Source organism: Choloepus didactylus, chromosome 15 (assembly GCF_015220235.1).
Source record: "Choloepus didactylus isolate mChoDid1 chromosome 15, mChoDid1.pri, whole genome shotgun sequence".
Taxonomy (NCBI): Eukaryota; Metazoa; Chordata; class Mammalia; order Pilosa; family Megalonychidae; genus Choloepus; species Choloepus didactylus.
The window spans coordinates 66,564,089-66,586,506 of NC_051321.1; the positions used below are offsets into that span (position 1 = coordinate 66,564,089).

At 54.8% G+C, this 22,418-nt stretch overlaps 1 protein-coding gene across 15 annotated transcripts in view; it reads left to right on the forward strand.

Moving 5' to 3' along the window:
- Positions 1–801: 801 nt before the first annotated feature.
- The window catches only part of COL13A1 (collagen type XIII alpha 1 chain), a 144,171-nt gene continuing 122,554 nt past the window's right edge, over positions 802–22,418 (forward strand). For all 15 annotated transcript variants that reach the window (XM_037804703.1, XM_037804717.1, XM_037804712.1 and 12 more), the window contains exons 1-2: positions 802–1,593; positions 18,009–18,078. In XM_037804703.1, the coding sequence (XP_037660631.1) occupies positions 1,312–1,593; positions 18,009–18,078 (352 nt within the window). In that variant the 5' untranslated portion in view covers positions 802–1,311. The remainder of the gene's footprint in view (positions 1,594–18,008; positions 18,079–22,418) is intronic.

Genomic DNA, 22,418 nt, shown 5'->3' on the forward strand with positions numbered 1-22,418 from the left:
TTTCAAAGAAGGCGGTGGCTGGGGTGATTGGGGCAGGCTGGTTCCACAGCAGAGGGATGGAATGGGTTTCAAATCCAGACCGTGCCTGGCAGGCAGCAGGACTGACCCACTGCTACTAAGCTCTGGAACAAACCCTTTGCTCAGGTTTTATTCTCCTGTTATGTCTTGATCCTGGAAGTCACAAAAGGGCTCCAGTTCTGCTGCCCCCTGCAGCGCCGACTTTGCACCTTGGAATGAGCCCATTATGGGCCCTGACGGAGCTGCAGAAGTCAGCTGGGTGCTGAGCCCAAGGTGGAGTCCGGTTGGGGAAGGAGGGGCTGAACGCCTAGGGGTTGGGGTTGGAGCGCAGTGGCGCCGAAGGAATTCAGATAGGCCTGCTTAGCACGTGGGGATCCATCCGGATGCCTTGCCAGTAACTCAGCCGGGCTCCTGGAGGGTTCCAAAGACAGCCTTTGCCGACTTGTCAGAAAACCGAGCGGTGCCGGCCCCACGGCTGCAGGGGCAGGTCAATTCGCCTCGGGGCGAATCCGGGGAAAGAGAGAGAAGTGCGAGTCGCGGCTACACTCCACACCCCCTTCCTGCCTATAAATAACCCCAAGTGTCACTTCAAAGGAGACAGGGAGCGCGGTACAGGGGCTCCTGGGGCCGGCGGCCTGGGGCGGCGGGGCCTGCGCACCACGCCCCCCACCCCGGGCGAGTTTGCATAAATAAACAAATCCAAGCCGTCGGCCCTGCAGGAGGTGGAGGAGGAGAGTGAAGGAGGAGGGAGCGGGGCGGGAGAGATTAGTTTGGGAAGTAGCACGGATTGCTCATCCGATCCGTACAGCCGCAGCGAGTGTGTCAAGTTACAGAGGCGCCGGAATCGGCCCCAGTGCTCCTCCGCAGCGGCCACGACCCACCGCTGCCCATGGGGCCCTCTATGTGCGCCCCTTTGGCCTGGGACTGAAACTGATTCGCCCGGGAGATGCGAGACACCAGGACGGACCGACACCGCGAGATAGATACCTGAAGGGAAAGGCGCGGCGGAGAGGAGAGCCGGCCAGCTTCCCTTAACTTTTCCTGGACTTAGAGCATTCTTCCAAGTAATTTTTTCCTCACTTGGTGTACCCCAGTTACCATCGGTTGTGTTTTTCGCCTTTTTCCCTCTCTTGCTGATTTTTCGGTCCGCTTTGCCGGGAGCAAAGGAAAGGGACGTTATCCAGCGGCACAGCCCTTTCCCCCTGCCCCGCAGTCTGGATCGCGCCGTTTGGCAGCGGCTCGCGCCTTTATTTATTCTATTTATTTATTTATTGGTTCTCAAGACGCGAGGGGATGGTAGCCGAGAGCGCCGGTAAAGCCGCAGCTGCGGGTGCCCGCAGCCGGGAGGAGCTGGGCGCGCCGAGGACGGTGGCGCCGGCGGAGCGCTGCGCGCGGCTGCCAAGCCCGGGGTCGTGCTGTCTGCTGGCGCTGGCCTTGTGCTCGCTGGCGCTCAGCCTGCTCGCCCACTTTCGCACCACCGAGCTGCAGGCCCGGATGCTGCGCCTGGAAGCCGAGCGCGGGGAGCAGCAAATGGAGACGGCTATTTTGGGACGAGTCAACCAACTGCTGGACGAGGTCTGTGCTCTTTGTTGCTGGCTTTTATCCCTCCCCGCGGGGCCCCCTCGCGCAGCCTCCACGCTCTTGACCAGCCGGTGCCCACGGGCGCTCGCTCTCCGCGCCGCACGGTGCGCTCGGACTCGCACATGTTGTCTGCAGGAGGGGTGGGGACAGAGTCGTACGTGGCCCTACCAGGGGCCGGGAGGACGCTGCAGCGTGTGCGTGACCCCGCGGCTTGCGTCTGGGGCAGCCCACCCCACCCTTCACCCCCCACCCGGCTTCGTGTGTTGGGAGTGCCCTGGGCGCGCAGGGCAGGTGGAGGAAGAAGGCAACGCGCGCCGGGGTGCGCAGAGGCTGGCAAGTTGCTCTGCTCTGTTTCGGGGGCCGGGCCGGGTTAGTGTGAGTGCGGCCCCGCGCCCACGCGGCGGGAAGCGCGCCCGGCCGCCTGGGCCAAAATTTGCTGGGCCCCCGCGGCCCTCCCCCTCACCTCCTTCAGGGTCGGCGCTGCCTGACTTTTATGGCTACATTCTCTTGGGAAGAGGGAGTGGGTGGGGGTGGGAGTCTGAGTCATCCAAGGGGCTGCAGGGAATAGAGGGGGAGTCCTTGCAGGGGGTGGTGTCCAGGTCCCTGCTTCCTGCTCCAAGCCACTAGGGCTCAGGTGTGGGCCACACTGGTGCTGCCCACATTGGGCACGAGTTAGCTCACACTCTCTTGTTCTAAGCCGAGTTCCTTGTCCTAGGACTCTTGGAATGATCCTGGACGTTTGTGTCTGTGTGTTTTGCTGAGAAAAGGATGCTGAGCTGTCTCTGGTTACCAAAATGTTTTTGATTAAGCGCCACTCCCCTAAGCTTCAGGAAGCACCTAGTGTGTCTCAGGCCAGCAATCTTTGGGGAATGTGAAAATGTCCCAGAAAGGAGGGACATGCAGTCTCACTGGTGCCACCAGAGGAAAGGCTGGCCATTGAGATGGTGAGACCTGGTGACTTAGGGGCATCTGGACAGCAGAGCATCCAGTTGAAGGGGAGGATGGGCAGGTGAAGGGCCATGGCAGCCTGTGAAGAGTTCCTGGAGCAGGCAGGCTGGGGAAAGTTCCATGGGGAAAAATGGAAAGGGGCCTCTTTCTGGATGGGAGGTGGTGTGGAATCGTGAAGAGCACAGTGGTAGAGTCCAGCAGGCCTGGGTTTTTATTCCCACTCTGCTGCTTAGAAGCCTTGCAACCTGGAGCAAGTAACCTAACCCCTCTGAGCTTGCAGAATGGTGGTGTTGGTGGGAAGCCTTGGAAGTCAGCCTGTGGGTGGGGGTGCTGCTGCGATTCTGGCAGGACCCATCCATTCCCTACAGGCAGGCTCCTCTCAGGGAGGTGGTCAGGAGAGGGAGGGCACAGGCCAGAGCAGAGAGGGTACTCACAGGGCAGGCTTACTGCTGCTGTGGTGCACCCATGACTACCGTTACCAGCTCATTCCCACACTCTACCAGGCCCCAGGGAATCCAGAGGACTCTGCGAGGGCGCCTCCGGTCCCCTGGGTGTTGGGCTCAGTGAAGTGAGCAGGCAGCCTTTACCAGCAGGCTGAGAATGAAGATGGGCTTGCTGGGCAGTGGGGAGGCTGTCAGGGAAGTGGGGGGTTCACCCAGGTATTTCAGGGCCCTGGATGCTGAGGGGCAAGCATCTGACCCTGGAGGTTTGGCTCAGTTCCTCTCCTAGACCCTCCTGCTGGCCAGGGTGTGCCCCAGCCCTTTCCCAGGGCTTCCTTCCTCTGCTTAAGACTCAGCCAGACCAAATCTCATGTGCTCAGGGTCTCAGGGCTGACCGTTTTAACTGGCATCTCCCCTCCAAACTGTAGCTTCATTTTTATCATACTGACTTCTAGACGTCTCACCTGCCAGAGTTGAAAGGCATCCAGAAATCATCTGAACTGATGCCCCATTTTACAGAGGGGAAACTGAGGCCCAGAGAGGTTGTCCAGAGTTACTTGGCAAGTTCATGGCAGATCAGGGCTAGAACCTAAGCCTCCTGACATCACAGCCAACAGTCTTTCCACAGTGTCCTGCTACATTTCTTTGTTCATTCGTTCATTCATTCAGCAAATGTTTACTGAGAGCCAGCTGTGGGTCAGGCATTGTGTGAGACGCACATGTGCCCTCCCAAACTTACAAGCAAATAGGAGCCCAGAGAAGAAAATGGACCCTGACCATGCCATGTGCAAAATATTCCAACAGTGGAAGTAGAAGGGGACCCGGGGAATGTATTGCATGTGACATAGTATGATGGTGGCGACCGTGTTGGTGGTGGTCGTGGCGGGCTTCCTGGGAGGTGATTTTCAAGCTAAGACCTAAAGGGTGAACAGGAGTTTGCCAGGCAAAAGGGGTGAGTGTGGGAAGCCTGGAGGCCAGAGAACTGAGCAGGACTGGAAGGGTGGGGTGGCTGGAGAGAGAGGGACAGCCCAGGTCAAGAGGGGCCTTAGTGACAGGTAGGTCTGTGTGAAAGTAATGAGGACCATTTATGGGTTTTGAGGGGAGCAGCTTTGTTCCTAGAATGAGAGACTTAAGGTGGAGAAGGGAGGCCAAACAGGAGGTTGCTGCAGGCCAGAGGGGCATGTGACCTGGACTAAGGGGAAACACGGGGCCAGAGAGGAGTGACTGGGGACGTTGGTTCCAATGATGGGATTTGAGGTCAGCAGGGGAAGAGGGAAGGCCTTATCCTACGGGTGGGGGTGGTGGGTGGCCTGGTCTGAGTGGGGTTGTCCAATAGGGGAGCCCCTAGTCATATGTGACTATACTTAAATTAATTAAAATTAAATAGAATTTAAAACTCAGCTCCACCTGTAGCTCATGGCTACCATATTGAGCAGCACAGATACAGAACTTTTCCACCATCACAGAAAGTTCTGGACAGCGCTGCTGTAGAGGCAGCTTCTGGGCCTACAAAGGTGTCCTGGGGGCAGCTAAGGGACACTGCCCGGGGGCTTTCCTAGGTGTGTCCTCCAGGGTGAACAAAGGGCAACAGAGAGGAATGGGTGAGGCAGAGGACGGAGAACTGAGACAGGCGGAGAATCCTGGGTGAGAAGAGGAAAAGGCGAAGAGAGGGGGAAATGGTTGAGTTAGGAACCGACTCTCTGGAAATGCCATGCCTCCCTGCTCTCATGGGGGTGGCAGGCCCCTGGTGAGCTTTGGGATCCAAGACCAAGATTCTAGCCTGGCCTTGTGTCTTTGCAGCCTCATGGCTTAGACAAGCTGTGCCACTCCCACCCTGAACCTCAGGCTCCTCCTCTATAAAATCCAGGCGCTGCCTTCCTCCCAGGCTTACTGTGAGACCCTCAGCAGATGGCAGATGGGAGAATGTTCTGGGTCTGCGTGTCATGACCCAGGGCCATGCCAGGACCAAGTGAGTGCTTTCAGAGGGCTCCCTAGACCCGGGGCAAGGGCTCCTTCCTGGTGCAGGGAGGCCTGGGCCACACCCTGAAGGATGGAGGAAGTGACCCTGAGAAGGGCACAGTGGCTTGGAGGCAGGAGCCGCTGGGAGGGAGCACAGGCACCTTACCTCTCCCAGTGGGGAGCAGAGAGTGCCTGTAAGGCCGGGGGCAGATGGAGCCAGGCTGCAGAGGCCCGGGAGGCAAGGAGGCCTGGGACGGGGAGAGCCAAGGGCAGAGCTGAGCAGAGGCTGAGCCCCTGGGAGCAGGGGGTCGGAGCCGGGAGAGGAGGCTGGGGAGGAGCAGGCTCCCTGGGGACCGCGAGTGTGGCTTCCAGCCCCAACTCTTCTCTGTCAGCGCCTCTCTCTTGGTCTGGGGCCCTTAACGAGTGCTCCAGCTGCCTGTTATTTCATTTGCTTGCTGTGGAGAAATAAACTGGAATGTCCCAAATGGAAGAAATCAGATGTCACCTAGGGCTAGGGGGTGGGTGTGGAGTGACAGAGAAGGGAGTGGAATTTAAAATAGCCAAATCCGTTTTGTAGGGTCAAGGGGGAGTCAAGGGCACCCACAGCCACCTTCGAGGTGAATTTTGGGGGGGTGCCAGGCAGACCCCCACCCCCAGTTACACCAATAATACCAACTGTGATCGGAACGCCTCGTGCTCCATGCATGTTACCAGCACTACTCTCTACTACTCACCACTTCTCGAAGGCACACGTGTTCTCATTCCCCCATTTTACAGATGAGCACACTGATGTCACTGTATGTCCACCCCGGGAATCCCCTGGGAGAGGGACAATCGCCAGGCTAGAATGTTGGGGGACCCCAGGCAGGACTCCCTGATCCCTAATAATAACTATACTAGGAATGTCTCACATTTATGGGGTGTGTGCAGAGGCCCTCTCTCAGTCCTTCCCAGAGTCATTCAGGGGACAGATCAAAGCAGAGGCTTAAAGTTGGGGCTCCGGATAGGGTCCCTTAAGACTGCAATGATGCCAGGACGAGGGTGGGGAAGTATGTGGGTGGCAGGGATTGGGGGGTGTCTGTGTGCACTGTCCTGTGTAGATCACAACTGCTCTGGACTTCAGTCAATTTACAGACCCTAGACCCAGGGGCCCTCAGGTGCAAGCAGCCCCCCGTGGCAGTCCTACATTAATTCCTCCTTCCACACACTGAGTACACAACTATTCTTGTGAATGGTCCTGGGGAGTTCAGAAAGGGAGGCCCCTCAGAGCCCCTCAGGCCCCCCACTCTACAGATGAGAAAACAGGCCCAAAGGCGGCACACCCAGGTATCAGAGGAACCAGGGATAGGTTCCCAGCCTCCAGCAGGTGTCCTCCTCTATACCACACCTTCTCCTTTCCGGATAATTAACATGAAAGGTGGTGGCCATACATTCCCCATTCTGGGGTCCTCAGCAGACATCACTAATCCATTGCAGCACCCTTCCCCACTGAGCTCACATAGGACCTCAGAATCTTTTCCAGCCCAGCATTCCTGAAAGCTACCATTAACTAGTGAAAGTATAAGTCTGTGTTCAAGATGAGGAGCCTTTTAATAACTCTAAGTTGTTTGTATTTTTAAAATTCAGGGATGTAATTATTATAAAGTCATGGAGAGTTGTTTCTATTTTATAGCTTCTCCAAAGGTGTGAAAATTAGCAGATAATTCCAAACCAGATGGGGTGTCATTAAATTGCTGACCCTCATGGGAAAGTGGTGGGGAAACAACTGAAAGCATCAGGGAAAAAATATCTGCCTTAAGCATAATTTTACAATTTGACCACTCACCTTTTCCCCTTATTCCTCAGAATTCTAGACTTGCACCAAAGTCCTCGAGAAAGCCTTCCCACACCACACCAACTCAAAGTGGGTCCTCTCCCCGCAGTTCTTTCTGGCTGAGCCAAGGATTTAGTTCATAAAGGGCAAATAGATAGACACGGCCTTTGCTGGGACCATGGCAGACATGACTAATCACCCAGCATACTCTTTCCCCTAAGCCTGGAGCAGGCCTCAGAATCCTTCTCAAACTTGTGCCCGAGACTGCCACTCATTCTGTCCGTCAATTTGCCATCCATGACTCATCCCCAACCACATTATGTTCTGTGCCCTCCTCTCTATTACCTTAAATGTCTTGTCTCCTAATTTATCTCACACACCTTGATCAGGGATGCTGGCTTGCTTGTATCTGGATCCCTCAATGAGGCTAGCTCAGAACTTTGCATATAGTAGGTGGCCCTGGACAGTTGTTGATGTAAGGTCTATCTGCTGAGGCTAGGGAAGGCATCTCAAGTCATGGCCCCTGCCCCTCAGCCTGGAGGCTTAGCATTTGCTGAGAGGACCTATCCTAGAGGTGGGGGGTTTGCAGCAACCAGCAGAGGATGAAATGATTACTAAATCAGAGCTACATTCCTGGTCCTGGCTGGGAGAGTGGGGATGGCTCAGAGTGAGGTGTTCGCACCATACACAGCAGCTGGGAACACCCAGCCCCTCCCAGCCCCTACTCCCATGCATCAGGAGCTGCATCTTCACCTGCCCAGGCTGCCTGGAGTGATTTGGGTTTTGGTAATAGTGATGTGGGCAAGCTTACAGAGTTGAGTGTCGCATGGACCTCTGCCATTAACGAGTTGTGTGACCTTGAACAAGTTGGGTAATCTGAGCCTCAGTGTCCTGATCTGAAAAGTGGGGAAGACACCCACCTGTTGTAGGATTAAATGAAGTCATTTAGTTAATGGCAACTGTGATCTTACCATCTACCTCATCACTGGAGGAGATGAGATGGGGCAGCACCATATCTGCGATGTTATTAATAGCTAATATTTATTGAGCACTTACTCTGTGCCAAGCACTACACCTGCCTGAATAAAGTGCCAAACCCCTCTAAGTCTGCTGAGGCAGGTCGGACAGGCCAGGGGCTGGGGATCTGTTTGGCTCCTGCAGAAGTGGCAGTGATTGAACTGTCCTAGCATCAGGCCCTTGGCCCAGACACCCCCATGCGCATCACCATGTTTGTTGTAAGAATGACCTTGAAAGTTGCCCATCACATCGGGCCTTGTGATGGGGACCCTGGAAGAGTCTCCACCTAGCCTTGGCTTCCAGAATGCTTGGGCTTCCCGGGGTTTGTTCTTGCCTTTTGGACACTGAGCTGACCGCTAGGAAGCTCAGTACCAAACCTGGAGCTCACCCACCCAGTGGTGTAGGGAAGCCCTTTGGCAGGGGTGTTTGTACACGCCTCATTCCTAGTTCCCTTTATCACCCTGCCCCTGCTTCTCTTTTTCCCCTTCATACCTCCTTCTGCCTCTCTTTAATATGTGTATCTGTCTGTCTATGTCAGTCACCTGAAATTCTCTTTTGGAGCAAGACAGGGGTAAAACTCCTGAAATAACTAAACGTTTTAAAACTATCCTCTCCCTCCTTCTCATCACGTCTGTATGCCCTCAGAGTCCGCCCCCAGACAGGGCTGGATGCATTAGAATCACTTGGGGACCCCCTCCCCTACAGGCTTGGGGTGTTCAACAAGCTCCTCGGGTGATTGTACTCTGCAGCAGGCCTAGCACTCCCTGTGAAAGCCAGAGAGCTACCTGGGCCCCAGTGCCTGGGGCACCCTGTGTAATTTAACTTGGACCCCTTACCTAGGTCCTAAGCTGTGACCGAGGGACTGAGGGTGGCAGTGAATCATCAATAAAAGTCCTACGGTGCACTCAGCTCTCTGAAAGCCTGGGAAGTTAAAGAAGGGTAACCAGTGGTTTGGGGTTTTTTACCCAAAAAGTATAAAATCAATTGAGGATTTGCAGTCCAGAAGAAAAGGAGGTTTCAGGACAAATCTCAGGAATCCTTCTCCCACTTTTTTTGGCTGGATCCTGCCCTTCTCAGAAGCTGTTTGTTGAGGAGTTACTTGGCTCCTCCAAGGGAAACTGAGGTCCAGGTCTGGGGAGGGGTTGGGGCAGGCCGTGGGTCACCAGGAGACCCTAACAGCAGCCCCGTGCTGACGCTGCCCCCACTCCCATCCGGATGGTTCCACCACCTGCCCTGGCTGTGGGCCTCTCTGGGGAGACACTCTCTGGCCTGAGAGGCATGGCCTTTGGTCTTCGAGGGGATCCTGAGGCCCTGTGTCCCCACATGGAGCCTATTGTGGATTTTCTGGAAGCACCAGGCTCAGAGTCCCTGTGGGCTGGGCCTCTGGTACCTCTTCGCCCCCTTTCCTCATCCCAGCCCACCCCCACCCCCAGGCGCACTCACTGGCTTCCTCACAGACCGGAGTCAAGTCTTGTCCTTTCGTCCTCTGAGTGTCTCTCACTTCCCGCAGCCTCTCCCTGCCCACCTGCCCTTCCACCAGGCCAGCTTGTGCTTACCTGTTCTCTAAGTCCCAGCAGCAAGGCCTTGTGGCCCGCAGAGGGCACGTCTTCCCCAAAGAGGCTCTCGTAGGACCTGGAATTCTGCCATCTGAGGGATATCACACCTGCAAAGTCACCTGTTAAGCTGCAGATGTCCCTGTAAAGCCACCTCTCCAGCCAAACCTCTGCAGTTTTCTGCCTCGGGTCATACTCTGAAAGGGGGGCATATGGGGCAGGCTAGGAAAGGTGAACTCTGGGGAAAGGATGCAGAAATGGGGTTAAGTTAAAGAGGCATTAGCTCAGGCTCTGTTAGGGGCAGCCTTCTTCACCTCCTTGTGAGCTGGCATTTGAGGTTTCCTGGGGGTGGGGGAGGCTTGGTGGCATGGGAAGCCAGAGGGTGACCCTGCCACCTCTAGGCTCTCCCTGCTACATACAACCAGTGTTGGAAGAAAGAGCCTTTGTACGTCATGTGCCCTACCAGTAACCCCCACAGCATCCCTGGTCATCAGGTTTACACACCCTTAGTGATGGGGAGCTCACTACCTTATGCAGCTGCCTGTTCCATGGTTGGACAGCTCTGACTGTAATGTGTGGGTTTTTCATCTTACCAGAGCTCCAGACCCATCTCTCACTTGCCACCCCACATCTCCATGAGCATGTTTCGAAAGCACCTCAGATGCAGCGTGTCTAACCTGAGCAGGATGTCCAGCGCTCCCCCATACCCTCTCCTCTGCGAATGTGCCAGCCTACAGAGTACCCCTTCCAGGCCCTACTGGCTGCGCCTTCTCAGCTGCCTGTGCGCCTGGGCTCGCCGCTCCTTCACTGTCTGCCCTTCCCCAGCCCGAGCCACCCTCCACTCTCCCAGGCTGCCGCAGGAGCCTCCTAACTCACCTGCTCCCATCTGCTGTACCCTGCCCCGATCAGCGTCCATACGGCAGTCAGGCTGATACGGTCATGCTGTCTCCCTGCTTAAAACTCTTCAGTGACTCCCCATTGCACTCAAGCCAAAGACCACATTTCTTAGTCCTTGCCGCCCTCCCAGCATCCCTGATGGCTCACTTCCCCTCACCTTCTGAGTCCAGCCGCATGGTGTGCATGCTCTCGACTCAGAGCACTGGCTGGAGCTCGACTGCTAATTACTGGCTGTTTGACCCTGGACAAGTTGCCAAACCCCTCTGTGCTTTGGGTTGCACTTCTGTAAAATGGGGGTGGTGAGAATAAGAATATCTACCTCTTATTAGATTAAAAAAGTGAAAACCTGGGAAATGCTTTGAGCTGTGCCCTGGTATAATCGATACAGTAGTAATAGGTGTTCCATTTCCTTGAGAGCCCAGCCTTACCTGCCAGAGGCACAGAGCAGAGTGGCCTGGGCTCCGAGCCAGGCTTCCTGGGTTCAAAGCCTGCCTCTGCCCTTCCTGCCTGCCTTTGTGCAGGTGGCTTCACCTCTCTCTGTCTCCGTTTCCTCGTTCACAAAATGGGTTGTGGTGATTGTGAAATGAGGTAACATGCATCAGTGACCCGCCTGCTCAGAAGAAGCTCATTGTTGTGCCCTCCCTTAGCCTTCTCCCCGGTGCCTGCTCCTTCAGATCTCAGCTCAGCTGTCCCCTCCCTGGGATGAGCCAGGCCAATCCCTGCCCCGAGCCTGGCTGTCAGCACCTAGCCCCGCTCCGCCTCAGCTCTCATCACAGTGGTTACTTCCCACTGATGTGCACCGTCCGCAGACTCTCCCAAGGTGATCAGTGCCCATGTGTGGAAGGGAAGGAAGGAGGGAAGAGGCTCCTGACTTCCATCCCAGGACTCTCAGCCCCAGCCCCGTGGTAGGGGGCCCCTGCCTCACCCTGCTCTAGGCCCAGAGATGACCCCAGACTCCCTGAAACCCTTGAGGTCTCGGGCCCCACACAGCCCGGCTCCCACCCACATCCACACAGTCACTTCCAGGGCCCAGCTCCTCAACTCCCCTGAGGCAGCAGCAGAGCCTTAGGTTAGCTAGAAGGAAGAACTTCCAAATGTGAATGCTAGAAAACTCACACAGGAACAGATGCCTCCTTCCCCAACTTTTCTTAAATGCAGAGTCTGGAGCCACATCTGTCTGTGGTTCTGGTGACACACGGAGGCAGAGGCAGTTGGTGGCATCCGGACGACCCTCAGGGCCCTGTTTCATGCCCTGGGAGTCTGTGATCAGGCGCCAAGTCTGTTGGGAAAAGAGCTGTTGGGGGAGGGAGAAGACAGTCCCTTGGGCATCCTACGCATCCTCCTCCCAACCCCCCATGCACAGGCCCCCAGAGGAGAGCAGTTTCTGTGGATGTGGGATGGGCAACTTGCTTTCCTCTGCTTTGATTTCACCCTGCCCAGCTGCCTGTTCTCTGGATGTGGGGCTGCACAGGGGCTATCCCTTTAACACACCCCTTCTGCAGGGCCAGCCCTCGCCTGCCCATCCTGGGGTTCGGGCCATGGGGAGCCAGCACTAAGCCCCCCCATCCTGCCTCTGTGCCTTCACTCCTCCGTGGAATGACCCCCACACCCGCATCTCCATCTCTCCAAACCACCAAAGCCCAGCCCAAATCCCTCCCTCTCTGGAGGCTGCAGGGATGAGTCCTCCATCACAGACCTCAAGGCAGTATTTAGGTTCAAGTGTGGCTCAGAGACACAGACCCCCGCCCCTGCCCCCAGGGGGCCCTCTCATTCTCTATCAGAGCAGCCAGCCCAGCCAGCAGCTCTGAGGGCATGTGATGAAAAGGGCCCTCGTAGGACTGACAGTTTGACATGCTAAGCCCTCTGTCTTGGGGCTGGCCCCTGTGAAGTTTGTTACTGCAAAGGAGAGGCTAAACCTGCTTATAATTGTGCCTAAGAGTCTTCCCCTGAGTACCTCTTTGTTGCTCAGATGTGGCCTCTCTCTCTCTCTCTCTCTCTCTCTCTCTCTCTCTCTCTCTCTCTCTCTCTCTATCTCTATCTCTCTCTCTCTCTCTCTCCCTAACTAAGCCACCTCGGCAGGTGATCTCACTGCCCTCCCCACTACGTGGGACCTGACTTCCAGGGGTATAAATCTCCCTGGTAACGCAGGATATGAATCCTGGGGATGAATCTGGACCTGGCATTATGGGATTGAGAACATCTTCTTGACCAAAAGGGGGATGCAAAATGAAACGAAATAAAGTTTCAGTGGCTGAGAGATTCCAAATGGAGTCGAGAGGTCACTCTGGTGGACATTCTTACACACTATATAGATAATACTTTTTAGGTTTTACTGCATTGGAATAGCTAGAAGTAAATACCTAAAACTACCAAACTCCAACCCAGTAGCCTTAACTCTTGAAGACGACTTTATAACAATGTAGTTTACAAGGGGTGACAGTGTGATTGTGAAAACCTTGTGGATCACACTCCCTTTATCCAGTGTATGGATGGATGAGTAGAAAAATGGGGACAAAACCTAAATGAAAAATAGGGTGGGATGGGGGTGGTGATTTGGGTGTTCTTTTTTATTTTTATCTTTTATTCTTGTTCTGATTCTTTCTGATATAAGGAAAATTCAAAAATAGATTGGGGTGATGAATGCATAACTATATGATGGTACTGTGAATAGTTGATTGTACACCATGGATGACTGTAAGGTATGTGAATATACTCAATAAAACTAAATTTCAAAAAAAAAAAAGGGCCCTCGTAGATGGAATCTAGCCTCCCCTCTGTGCCAGTCATTGCGGTCAGGGTGACAGCACAGGGGCTGGAGCTTTGCCCAGTCTGATCCTTTCCACGGCTTCTAGTTCTTAGGGTCAACAGCAGAGCTGCAGGCAGGGCCTTTGCTCACTCTTCCTCTTGCCTCCTTGCTTCCCAGGAGGCGAGACAAGTGCAGGGAACTTGGTCGTGTGTTGGCAGAGGCGCGTGCAGTGAGGACAGGCCAATGGAGCCACACCAGCCCCTCTGGGGCAGGTGGGAGGACAGGCCTGGCTCCAGTGCCAGGGAGAATGGCCTTTGGCCACTAAGATAAACAGACTGGCATAGCAGGCAGCCACTCTTCTTCACACCTGGATGCCTTTTCTTTTTTTGTTTTCTGATCTCATCTCACTTTACTCTTCCAGCCATCCTATGTAGTGTAGAGGATAACTGATATTATCTCCATTTTATGGACAAGGAAACCGAGGTGCAGAAAGGTTGTATTTCCAGCTTCATACACAATTAGTGAGAGATCTTGGACTAGACCCCAAGGCCCAGCACCCCCAAATTTATGTAGCTCACACCCATATCACACTGCCAAGCTCTGCACCTGGTGGATGCTTCATCAGAGTTTGTTCCTCTGTGCCCACCCCAAATAGCGTCAAGGTTCCCACCCCAGCCTCCAAGGACAGAGGAGTTATAATAGGTGACCTAAATTAATAATATTCAAAATTAATTATTAAATGATATTTTTAACCCAAAGGCACTTAATACAGTGTCTCATATCCAGTAAGTGCTCAATACGTGTAGCTATCGTTATCAGTATTAACTACCATTTAGTAATTGTATCCGACATTGATAAATGCTTCATGGTTTCCAAAGCACTTTCATTTACATTATCTATCTGGGCCTGACAATAATGTGTAGGAGCAGCAGGTGGGAGCGATTCCCCCAGTGGGGAGGTGGCAGGCTCAAGTTCATGACTGTCGAGTGCAGAGCTCATGGGATCCTGCCCCTTCCCCAGGACTTGGCTCCCCCTCCCTGTAGCACAGACTGAGCCAGCTCTTGCCTGGGACTGTGGCAAGGGGGGAGTTGCCCCTACACCCCAGCCCCAGGCCGAGCTGCATTCTCTGGGGGGAGAGAGTAGCTGCCTGGCATTTTCCCTTTGATACTGATATAGGCATTTTCATAGCTGTGGTGATCAGGCGGGTGATGTTTCAGCTCTGGCCGTGCAGGGCATTCCAGGAGGCCCTGGCTGCAGGCAGAGGGGAAGCAGGAAGACTTCTCTAGTCAGGGAGGCTGGGGGTCCAGCCCAGGTCTCAGAAAGTTGCCCACCTGCTCCGAGCATCAGCCTGGGGGTCTCTCAGGCTTCTCACCAGGGCTTTCAAACTCAGATGCCCAAAGGGGCCAGGCTGGTGGCCTGAGTGGGTGAAGCTGGCCAGGGAAGGGTTCTTTGGTGACCTGGACAGCATATGTCCATCTAAAAGGGGCAGCCAGCGCTTGGCACTGCCTGACTGTTACCATGGGGACGTGGCCCAGTTTCCAGATCCTCCTGTTTTACAAGAGAGGCTGGAAATCACAACTTGATGTGAAATCTCCTGATTTCTAAGAAACCAATATTTACTGAGCACCTACTATGTGCCAGACCCTATTTGAGTCACTGGGTGAATAAAACAGACTGAAAAATCCATCTCTTTGTGAAACTTGCATTCTTGTGGTAGAGGAAGATAATAAATAAACAAGATAAATAAGCCCCCAAAAAAGTCTTAAGGAGAAAAATAAAGTGGGAAGGGCATAGCGGAAGCCTACTGGTGGGGTAGGGTCAAGGAAGGCCTCACTGTCCTGGAGCCAGGTGGGTAGATGGGACAAGAGCATCCCAGGCAGAAGGACTAATAAGTGCAAAGGCTGGAGAAAGCCTGGCACATGCGGGAGCAGCAAGGAGGCCCCGTGCCACCCTGGCTGCCGAGTTGAGAATAGTCTGGAGTGGACAAGAAGCAGAAACGGGAATCTGTTAGAAGTTTGTGTTAGTCTCCCATCTGCTAAAACAAATACCATGCAATGGGTTGGCTTAAACATTGGGAATTTATTGAATCATGGTTTTGAGGCTACGAGAAGTCCAAAATCGAGGCATCAGCAAGGCAGTGCTTTCTCCCCGAAGGCTGGCATTCTGGGGCTGGCTGCTGGTGAGCCTGGTCCTTGGCTTTGCTGTCACATTGCAAAACACATGATGATATCATCTTCTTTCTCCTCTGAGTTCCATCGGCTTCTGGCTTCTTGCTTCTCCTGGCTTTCTCTCTCTACATCTGAATTTCATTCTGTTTTTAAAGGGCCCCAGTAATCCAGATTAAAGTCCAACTTGATTTAGTTAGCCATGCCTTAACTAGAAATAACATCTTCAAAAGGTCATATTTACAAGGTCCCAGAGGAATGGATTAAGAACATGTATCTTCTAGGGTTCATAAACCCCAACATACCACAAAGGTTATCACAGTAACTGGGCCAGATGAGGGGTGGCTTGGACCCAGCTGTGGGAGGCCTGAGGAGGGGTCCCCTCCTGGGTGTCTTGCAGGTAGGGAACAGAGTTGCTGGCCGACTGGCTGTGGGGTGAGACAGGAGAGGTCTCAATGATTTTGAGGTTTGGAGCAATTGCAGGAGGGAGTTGCTGTTTCCTGTGACGGGGGGATTGGTGGGAGGAGCAGGTCTGGGGAGTGGGAAGCTCAACCTGATGGGCTTATTCTAAGGTGTCGATGAGACATCCACGTGAAGATGTCAAGGAAGCAGCTGGGTCTATGCATCTGCATTTCCGGTTCCAGAGAAAGGTCCAGGCTGGATGTGCAAACGTGGGCATCATCACATGTGCATGGCATTTAAAACCAAAAGACTGGGCAAGACCACCAGGGAGTCGATGTGGAGGGAAAAGAGGTGAGACCCTGGGCTGAGCCCTGCAGCCCTCACATTTAGGTTGGTAAGAAGGAACCGGCAGAGGACTCCGAGAAGGAGCAGCCAGAAGGGTGCCAGAGGTGCAAGGGGCCCGGGGAGTGGGGGTCCTGGAGCCCAGGAAGAAGGTGTGTCAAGGAGGTGGAGGCAGCAGGTGCTGCCAACCGGGCAGGTGGGATGAGGCGGGGACCACCCCACTGGTCTTGGTGCCTCGGTGGTCCTCGGAGATCTCCAGGAGAGCCGTTCAGGGAAGGGGAGGGGTCCAGGAGAGGAGGAGGCCGAAGGTAGACAACTTTCATCAAGTTCTTTTAGGAAAAGAGCTAGAAAAGGCCAAGAGGGAAGTTTTCTTTCTTTCTTTCTTTCTTTTTTATGATGGAAGGAATAAAAGCACGTTTGCTTGTTGATATAAACCGGGGGTCAGCAAACTACAGCTAAATCCTGTTTTTGTGAAGATATCTTTATGGGAACAGATCTGTGCTCATTGGTTTTCAAATTGTATCTGTCTGCTTTCTTGCTATCAAGGCAGAGTTGAGTAGTTGTGACAGATGCCCTGTGGCCCTTTATAGAGGAAGTTTGCCGACTCCTGATGCAAATGATCCAGTCTAAAGGAGGAAATTGATGATGCAGGGGTGGGGGGCACTTGCTGGAGGGTCCTCCAGCGTGACGGGTGCCGCTGGCCGGGAGGGGGTTGGCCGGGGCTGCAAGCACAGACAGGCCGGGGGAGTGGAGGTGGAGCCTGGGGACTTCTGGCAGCCTCCTCTGCCTGCTTCTGTTTTCTCAGTGTCAACTGTTAAGAGGGAAGTTGGGAGAAGGGTGTTGGCGGTTTGGGGAGGGAGAATGTGGGAAAACCCATCCTGCAGTGTGATGGCCGAGGGGCGGGGCCTTCATTTGAGATAAGGATCGGGAACTGTCTTGTGCCTTCTCCTGCCTAATGTAGCCTCTGGGGGTGGGTGGAAATGTCGGATCTTCCCAGGTTGGTGGTTTAGTCCAGAGAATGTGGTGAAGGGGAAGGGCTTCAAGAGAGTCGCCAGTGTAGACAGGGGGTGATTATAATCACAACCCCAGATGTGAGCTGGGCCCAGAGGGGAGTGAAACAAGAGGAGGGGCGGTAGAAAGGTGTAGGATCCTGAGCCAGGTGCTGGTAGGGAAGAAGGATCTCAGGACTGAGGTTTCAGAGGGAGTGAGCTGCGTGGGCTGTTGAAACTGAGACTGTGGAAGGTTTGCGGTTATGTTGGGATTTAATACTTTTTAAAAATAAACACCGGGCAGGCCAAGAAAACACACCTACACCCTGGATTCAGCCAGCTCCCTCCTCCCTGCCCTGTGTCCCTGGAGACCCCCAGTCACTCAGCTCCCACCTGACACTCAGGCAGACCAAAGTTGGCAGTCACCTGGACACGTCTGAACCCGCCACTCCCACTCTATGCCCTGGACCCCCCAGGACCTCGCATATGGGGGTTCTGCCTTGCATGGCCATCTTGCATGTGTTTGTCCAGCCCCTACCATGTAAATGGCAGCTCCCTAAGGGTCGGGGGAGTCTTGCTACCACCCCATGGGGCCTTCCAATTGGCTCAGCTATTCACGAGGGGGTGAGGAGGAAGTTTGGTGGAAGGATGTGGACAGTCTTCCCCACCCCCACCTCCCCAGCCCCCCACCTGCCGGGAATGAGGGACTCCAGAAGGCCCTGCCTCTGCCTCCAGGATCCAGTCGGGAGCCCAGATGGAGATGGGAAAGCGTGGGCAGAAGGCAGAGAAGAGCGAGTCACCATATGCATGAGCGTGGGGTGCAGGCAGGCTGTGGTGGGTTATAGGACCCTGCAGTTGGGGTTAATTTCCTTTAAGAGTTCTCCAAAGACACCAGACACTGAGGCTACCAAGACAGGGCCTTCTCCTTCTGCTTCCTATTACACAGACACCCACCCAGTGGCCAGTAGAAGGCCGTAACTGCCAGTCTTTGATCCAGGAGCAGCCCTCCTGCCAGCTGCCCACCCCCACTATCACTGTGCAACCCCCTCCCTCCTCCCCACCCCCTCCACCAGCTGACCTTCTGGGCCTTGGCGTCTGTGAGCTCCCAGTGACTCCTCTTCTCTGTCTCCTTGTGCAGAAATGGAAGCTTCACTCACGGAGGCGCCGGGAGACCCTGAACACGTCTCCAGGGTGTAACTGCCCACCAGGTAAGGAGCCCAGCGCCCAGGTGAGGGACCACAGCAGGAGGGGACCACACTCCAGAGGCCCCTCTCAGTGGGTGTCCCTTCCATTGGGAAGATGGGAGTGATCGTGTCTGCCTTCTGTCTACTTGCTGATTGGCCCCCCCATCCCCCCTTCATCTGCCTACCCATCATTCATTCAGTCAGTCATTTGTTCCTAAACTCTTCCATGGGTTGGAGCCGGTGCGCACAGGTGGTTGTGAAATAATCGGATGACAACGTGGCTGCGTTTTGTACATTATTAAGTGCTGTGCAGAGTTGAGGGGAAGATAAGCTCCGCAAGGGCAGGGGCCTTGCTCCTCTGATTCCCTATTCCCTGTTGGGTCTCCAGTTCTGACACATCGTAGCTACTCCCAAATGTTTGTCTCCTGAACGAATGAACTTCCCTGTTGTTGTAAGACCTCCCCTGCAGTAAACAGGCGGTTTAAGGCTCTGTGTGTTGGCAGTGTATTCATGCACATACACACACACAGACACTAAAGGGCGAGAGGGGAGGTGCCGTCATGCAGTCAGCCATCTCATCTGGATTCACACTCACTTTTTCCATCGACTAGCCCTGCGGTGGGCGGATCTTGTACTGAGGATACCTATTGCAGGGCCTGCTCCTCTCTCACACAGCCTCCTCCGCCCATGGCTGTCATCTATTTTACAGCTGCACACTGAGCTCCTGCCCAGTGCTGCACCCCATGCGGGGGGTGGGGGGAGGTTTGGGGGCTCGGGCTTTAATCACCTTGTCCACAGTTAACAACAGTAAGAAGTTATAGTCCCTGAGAACGTTCCTGGACTCCCAACCATTCTTATTAAGCTATGAGAATGACAGATGAGAAAGTTTCACTGCTCCCTGGAGTGGGTGGGATGGGCTGTTGGAGGCTGAGGAAGGAAGCCCTTGAGAAGGGTTGGGGGTAGCACCTTGAAGGAATCGCAGAGGATTTTGCCCTGCCCGGGGTCTCTGCCAGCTCGGAGTGTGGCCCCGTCCCTACCTGCTGTGGTCAGGTGGGCACCTACCATGGGCACTGGCCGGGCACGTGCTGGGCTCGCCAGCCGGCCCTCCTCTCCACAGGGCCGGGGGGCCCTGGTGACCTCATGTGGGGTCTCCCAGCCAGAGAAGGGAGACCGACAGCTGTTGAGCATATGGGCGGGAGAGATGGAGAGGCCACATTCAGCCGGAGACAGAGTGGGCTGGGGCGGGAGTCGCGGCTCAGGGAAGCTGCTACCGGAGATGTGAGACCGTGAAGGGATTCAGCTGGCCCCAGTGAGGAGAAGGTCGTTCGGGTTAATTGACAGGGTGTCCAGAAGCCCTGGGAAGCCCCCTCCCACCCCCTGGGCCTGGGATCTGGGAAGGCTTTTGGGAGAGGAATGCCAAGATTAACCAGATGAGATTCAGGCGAGGGTGGGTGCCGGGGCCTGGCGGAGCGCCTGCAGGCCTCGGTGCTCCTGGGGCAACCCCAGAGTCCAGTCATCGTGTCTGTTTCCCCATCATTCTCGGGCCATTGTGAAGTATGGAATACTGGAGCCCTGAAGAAATAGGCTTGACACTCACCAGCTCTGTGACCTGCGGAGAGATATTTAACCACTCTGTGCCTCAGTTGTCTGGTCTGAAAAATAGGGTAGTACACCCCTCACAGTGTATGTGAGCTTTCAGTGAGGTAACCCTCTGGAAACCACTCAGCGCCTTGCTTGGTTCCTGCTAAGCACTGTTATTATTATCATTATTTCTTCAACTGCCTCTTATAGTTAAAAGATGACAGGGAATCCTTACTGAGCATCACGTCCTGGTGTTTGGGGCAATGTGGGCTGCACATTTATGGCAAAGCAGAGGCCTGTCCTTCTCCCTTCTCTGCCCAATTGGGGAAAGCAAAACAGCTGCCCCCGCAGCTTCCAATGCCCCGGCCCCGTTGGAGTGGGTGCCTGATGAGTATGTCTCAATTTTTTGCTTCAGAGAGTGGCTTAGGTGATCCAGGGGAAGCTGGGGCTGGGAGGGCTGGGGCAGGAGAGAGGTTTTGGCAGAGGGCTCGTCTCCTCCTCACTTGCCTCCCTGGAATCTGTGTGGGACCCAGGGGTCTTGAAGGTGTGGAGAAAGCTGGAGAGTAGTGGAAGCTGGTGGGGAGAGGGACCCAGTGAGGAGAAGGAAGGGCTTGGAGAGGTCCTCCGTGGGGGATACACCAGAGGGGCAGGAGGGAGGAGGAACGCGTCATCAAGAAGAGAGAACAGGGAGAGAGTGGGGCCTCCCCGGTGGGGTGCCCCAAGGCTAGAGGACTCCCCAGAGGGCATTTTGGCCCGAAGTATATGTCAGAGCCAGGGTGGGAGCACTAGGAGAAGTTAAAGAGAAGGCCCCAAATTGAGGCCAAATTGGAAGGGGCCTAAGATGCTCTCCCAGCTTTTTGGACACTCAGGCAGAGAAGGACTTGAAGAGCTGCACAGAGAGGGGTCTCAGGGACTGGAATTGTGGCATCCAGCATCTCTGAGGATGGGAGAGGCCTGCAGTCCCTGGACCTGCCTCCCGCTGACCAACCCGGGGCTTCCCACCCGGGCACCAAAGCCCACCTGGTATGAACAGTACCAGTTACTGTTGCTGCCCACTAACTGAACTAACTGAGTACCTACTGTGTTCCAGACTTAGCACTGAGCTCTCCACATTGATTGCGACCTTCCCCAGATCGCTGAAGTTACGCCGAGTGGGCTTCTCACATTCGGAATGTTTGCAAATCCCCAAGTTCATAAGGAAAACACCACATTCATTCTTACACCTAAATCCTGCTTCTCCAGTGATTTCATTAGGGTCAGAGTTTAGAAACAACTTTCTGAACAGCTCTAAGTCCCCTGATTCCTGTGGGAGGACTTCTGCAATTGTATGAAGTGCCACATACAAATCCAAGGCCTTGTTCACTTTTGTCTTGCCAGCAGCTGATATTGTGCCCCGTGCATGGTAGATGTGCAGTAAACATTCAAGAAATTATCACCAGTATTCGTTCCTAACTGATTGGATTCTTTCTCATGTTCTCTGTCTGCCATCCCATTGGTTTCGGATCCCCCGCCCCACCCTGGTTGGTTTCTGATCCCCCACCCCTTGCCTGACGCCAAAATCGCTGCTGTCGGAACACAACAAATAAACACGCACTCTTCCTGCCTGCGGTGGCCGGCTGGGATCGGCGCCTACAGCCCCAAACCCGTGCCTGCCCCCAGTTCGCTGCCGGCCGGGGCTGGAGTCCTGCGGTGGGTGTGTTCCTCCTCGTGGCAGCCCTGCGCCCCTGGGAGGCGTCCAGAGGGCTTGGGACACATAATCATGGGCAGAAGCCTACGTCCTTCCCTTCCTACTCTGACCCTTACCAGCATCCTCCCGGGATCCTCCCTGTCCCAAAATAGCCCTCTGCTGGCTGAGGCCTGGCTGCATCCTGCCCCTTGGCTGCGTGCACTGTTTGCCAGTGAAGTGAGGGGGCTGCAGGCTGGGACGGGATGTCAGGGTCGGGCCTCATTGTGGGGGTCATGGCAGCCAGAAGTTCAGAGGAATAGGTGGGGGGGGTGGCAATGCATATGGATGGTGGGGCAGGACAGAGGCCTTGGGAACAGTTAAACATAACGTGAGACTTCCTAGGCCACTTGAGAAGAATACAAAGATCGGGTACAATTCTCATGCTTTGTCCCTGTTCTTATTCATAAATGAGAACCAGGACAATATAGGCTCCAGCCGGCAAGGAAGCGGCTACTTCAGGTCAGCCAGGCTGGGGCTGGGTGGGGTCGGCCCTGTGCGCAGTCCAGGGTGGGGCCGGCAGCACGAGGGACAGCGTGTTTCACACGCAGAGGGGACTGTAACCAGCTGAGTTGCTGGAGCAGGGCACCCCACTGCCTGGGCCTCCCCTGTAAGGGGAAGGGGAGGCCAGGGTCAGGCACTGACCACCAGGCCAAGAGGTTTGGGCTGCAGCAGTGGGAGCAAGAGGCCAACGTGGTCCGGTCTGCACTTTAGAACAGACATTACGTGTCGAGGCTGGGTGGGAGGGGTGAGAAGTTGCCAAGGAGAGGCCACACAATCCTCTGATTTAGATGATGCTGGTGAGAGGTGTGCATGAAGCACTGGGGAGCCTTGAGGAGCTGGGGGCTCCAGGAAAACTTCACTGAAGAGGCTACCTGGAGGCTGGACTTAAGGAATGAGGACGCATGTGGAAGGGTATATAGTTAGGATGTAGACTCAGCTGCCACCAGAACAAAAGATGCCAAGTTTCAGGGACTTGAACAGGATAGACGTGCACCTCACTCTTACTTAGCAGGCCAAGGAGATTGGGCCAGGGTTGAGAGGGTGGCTTTGTCATTTT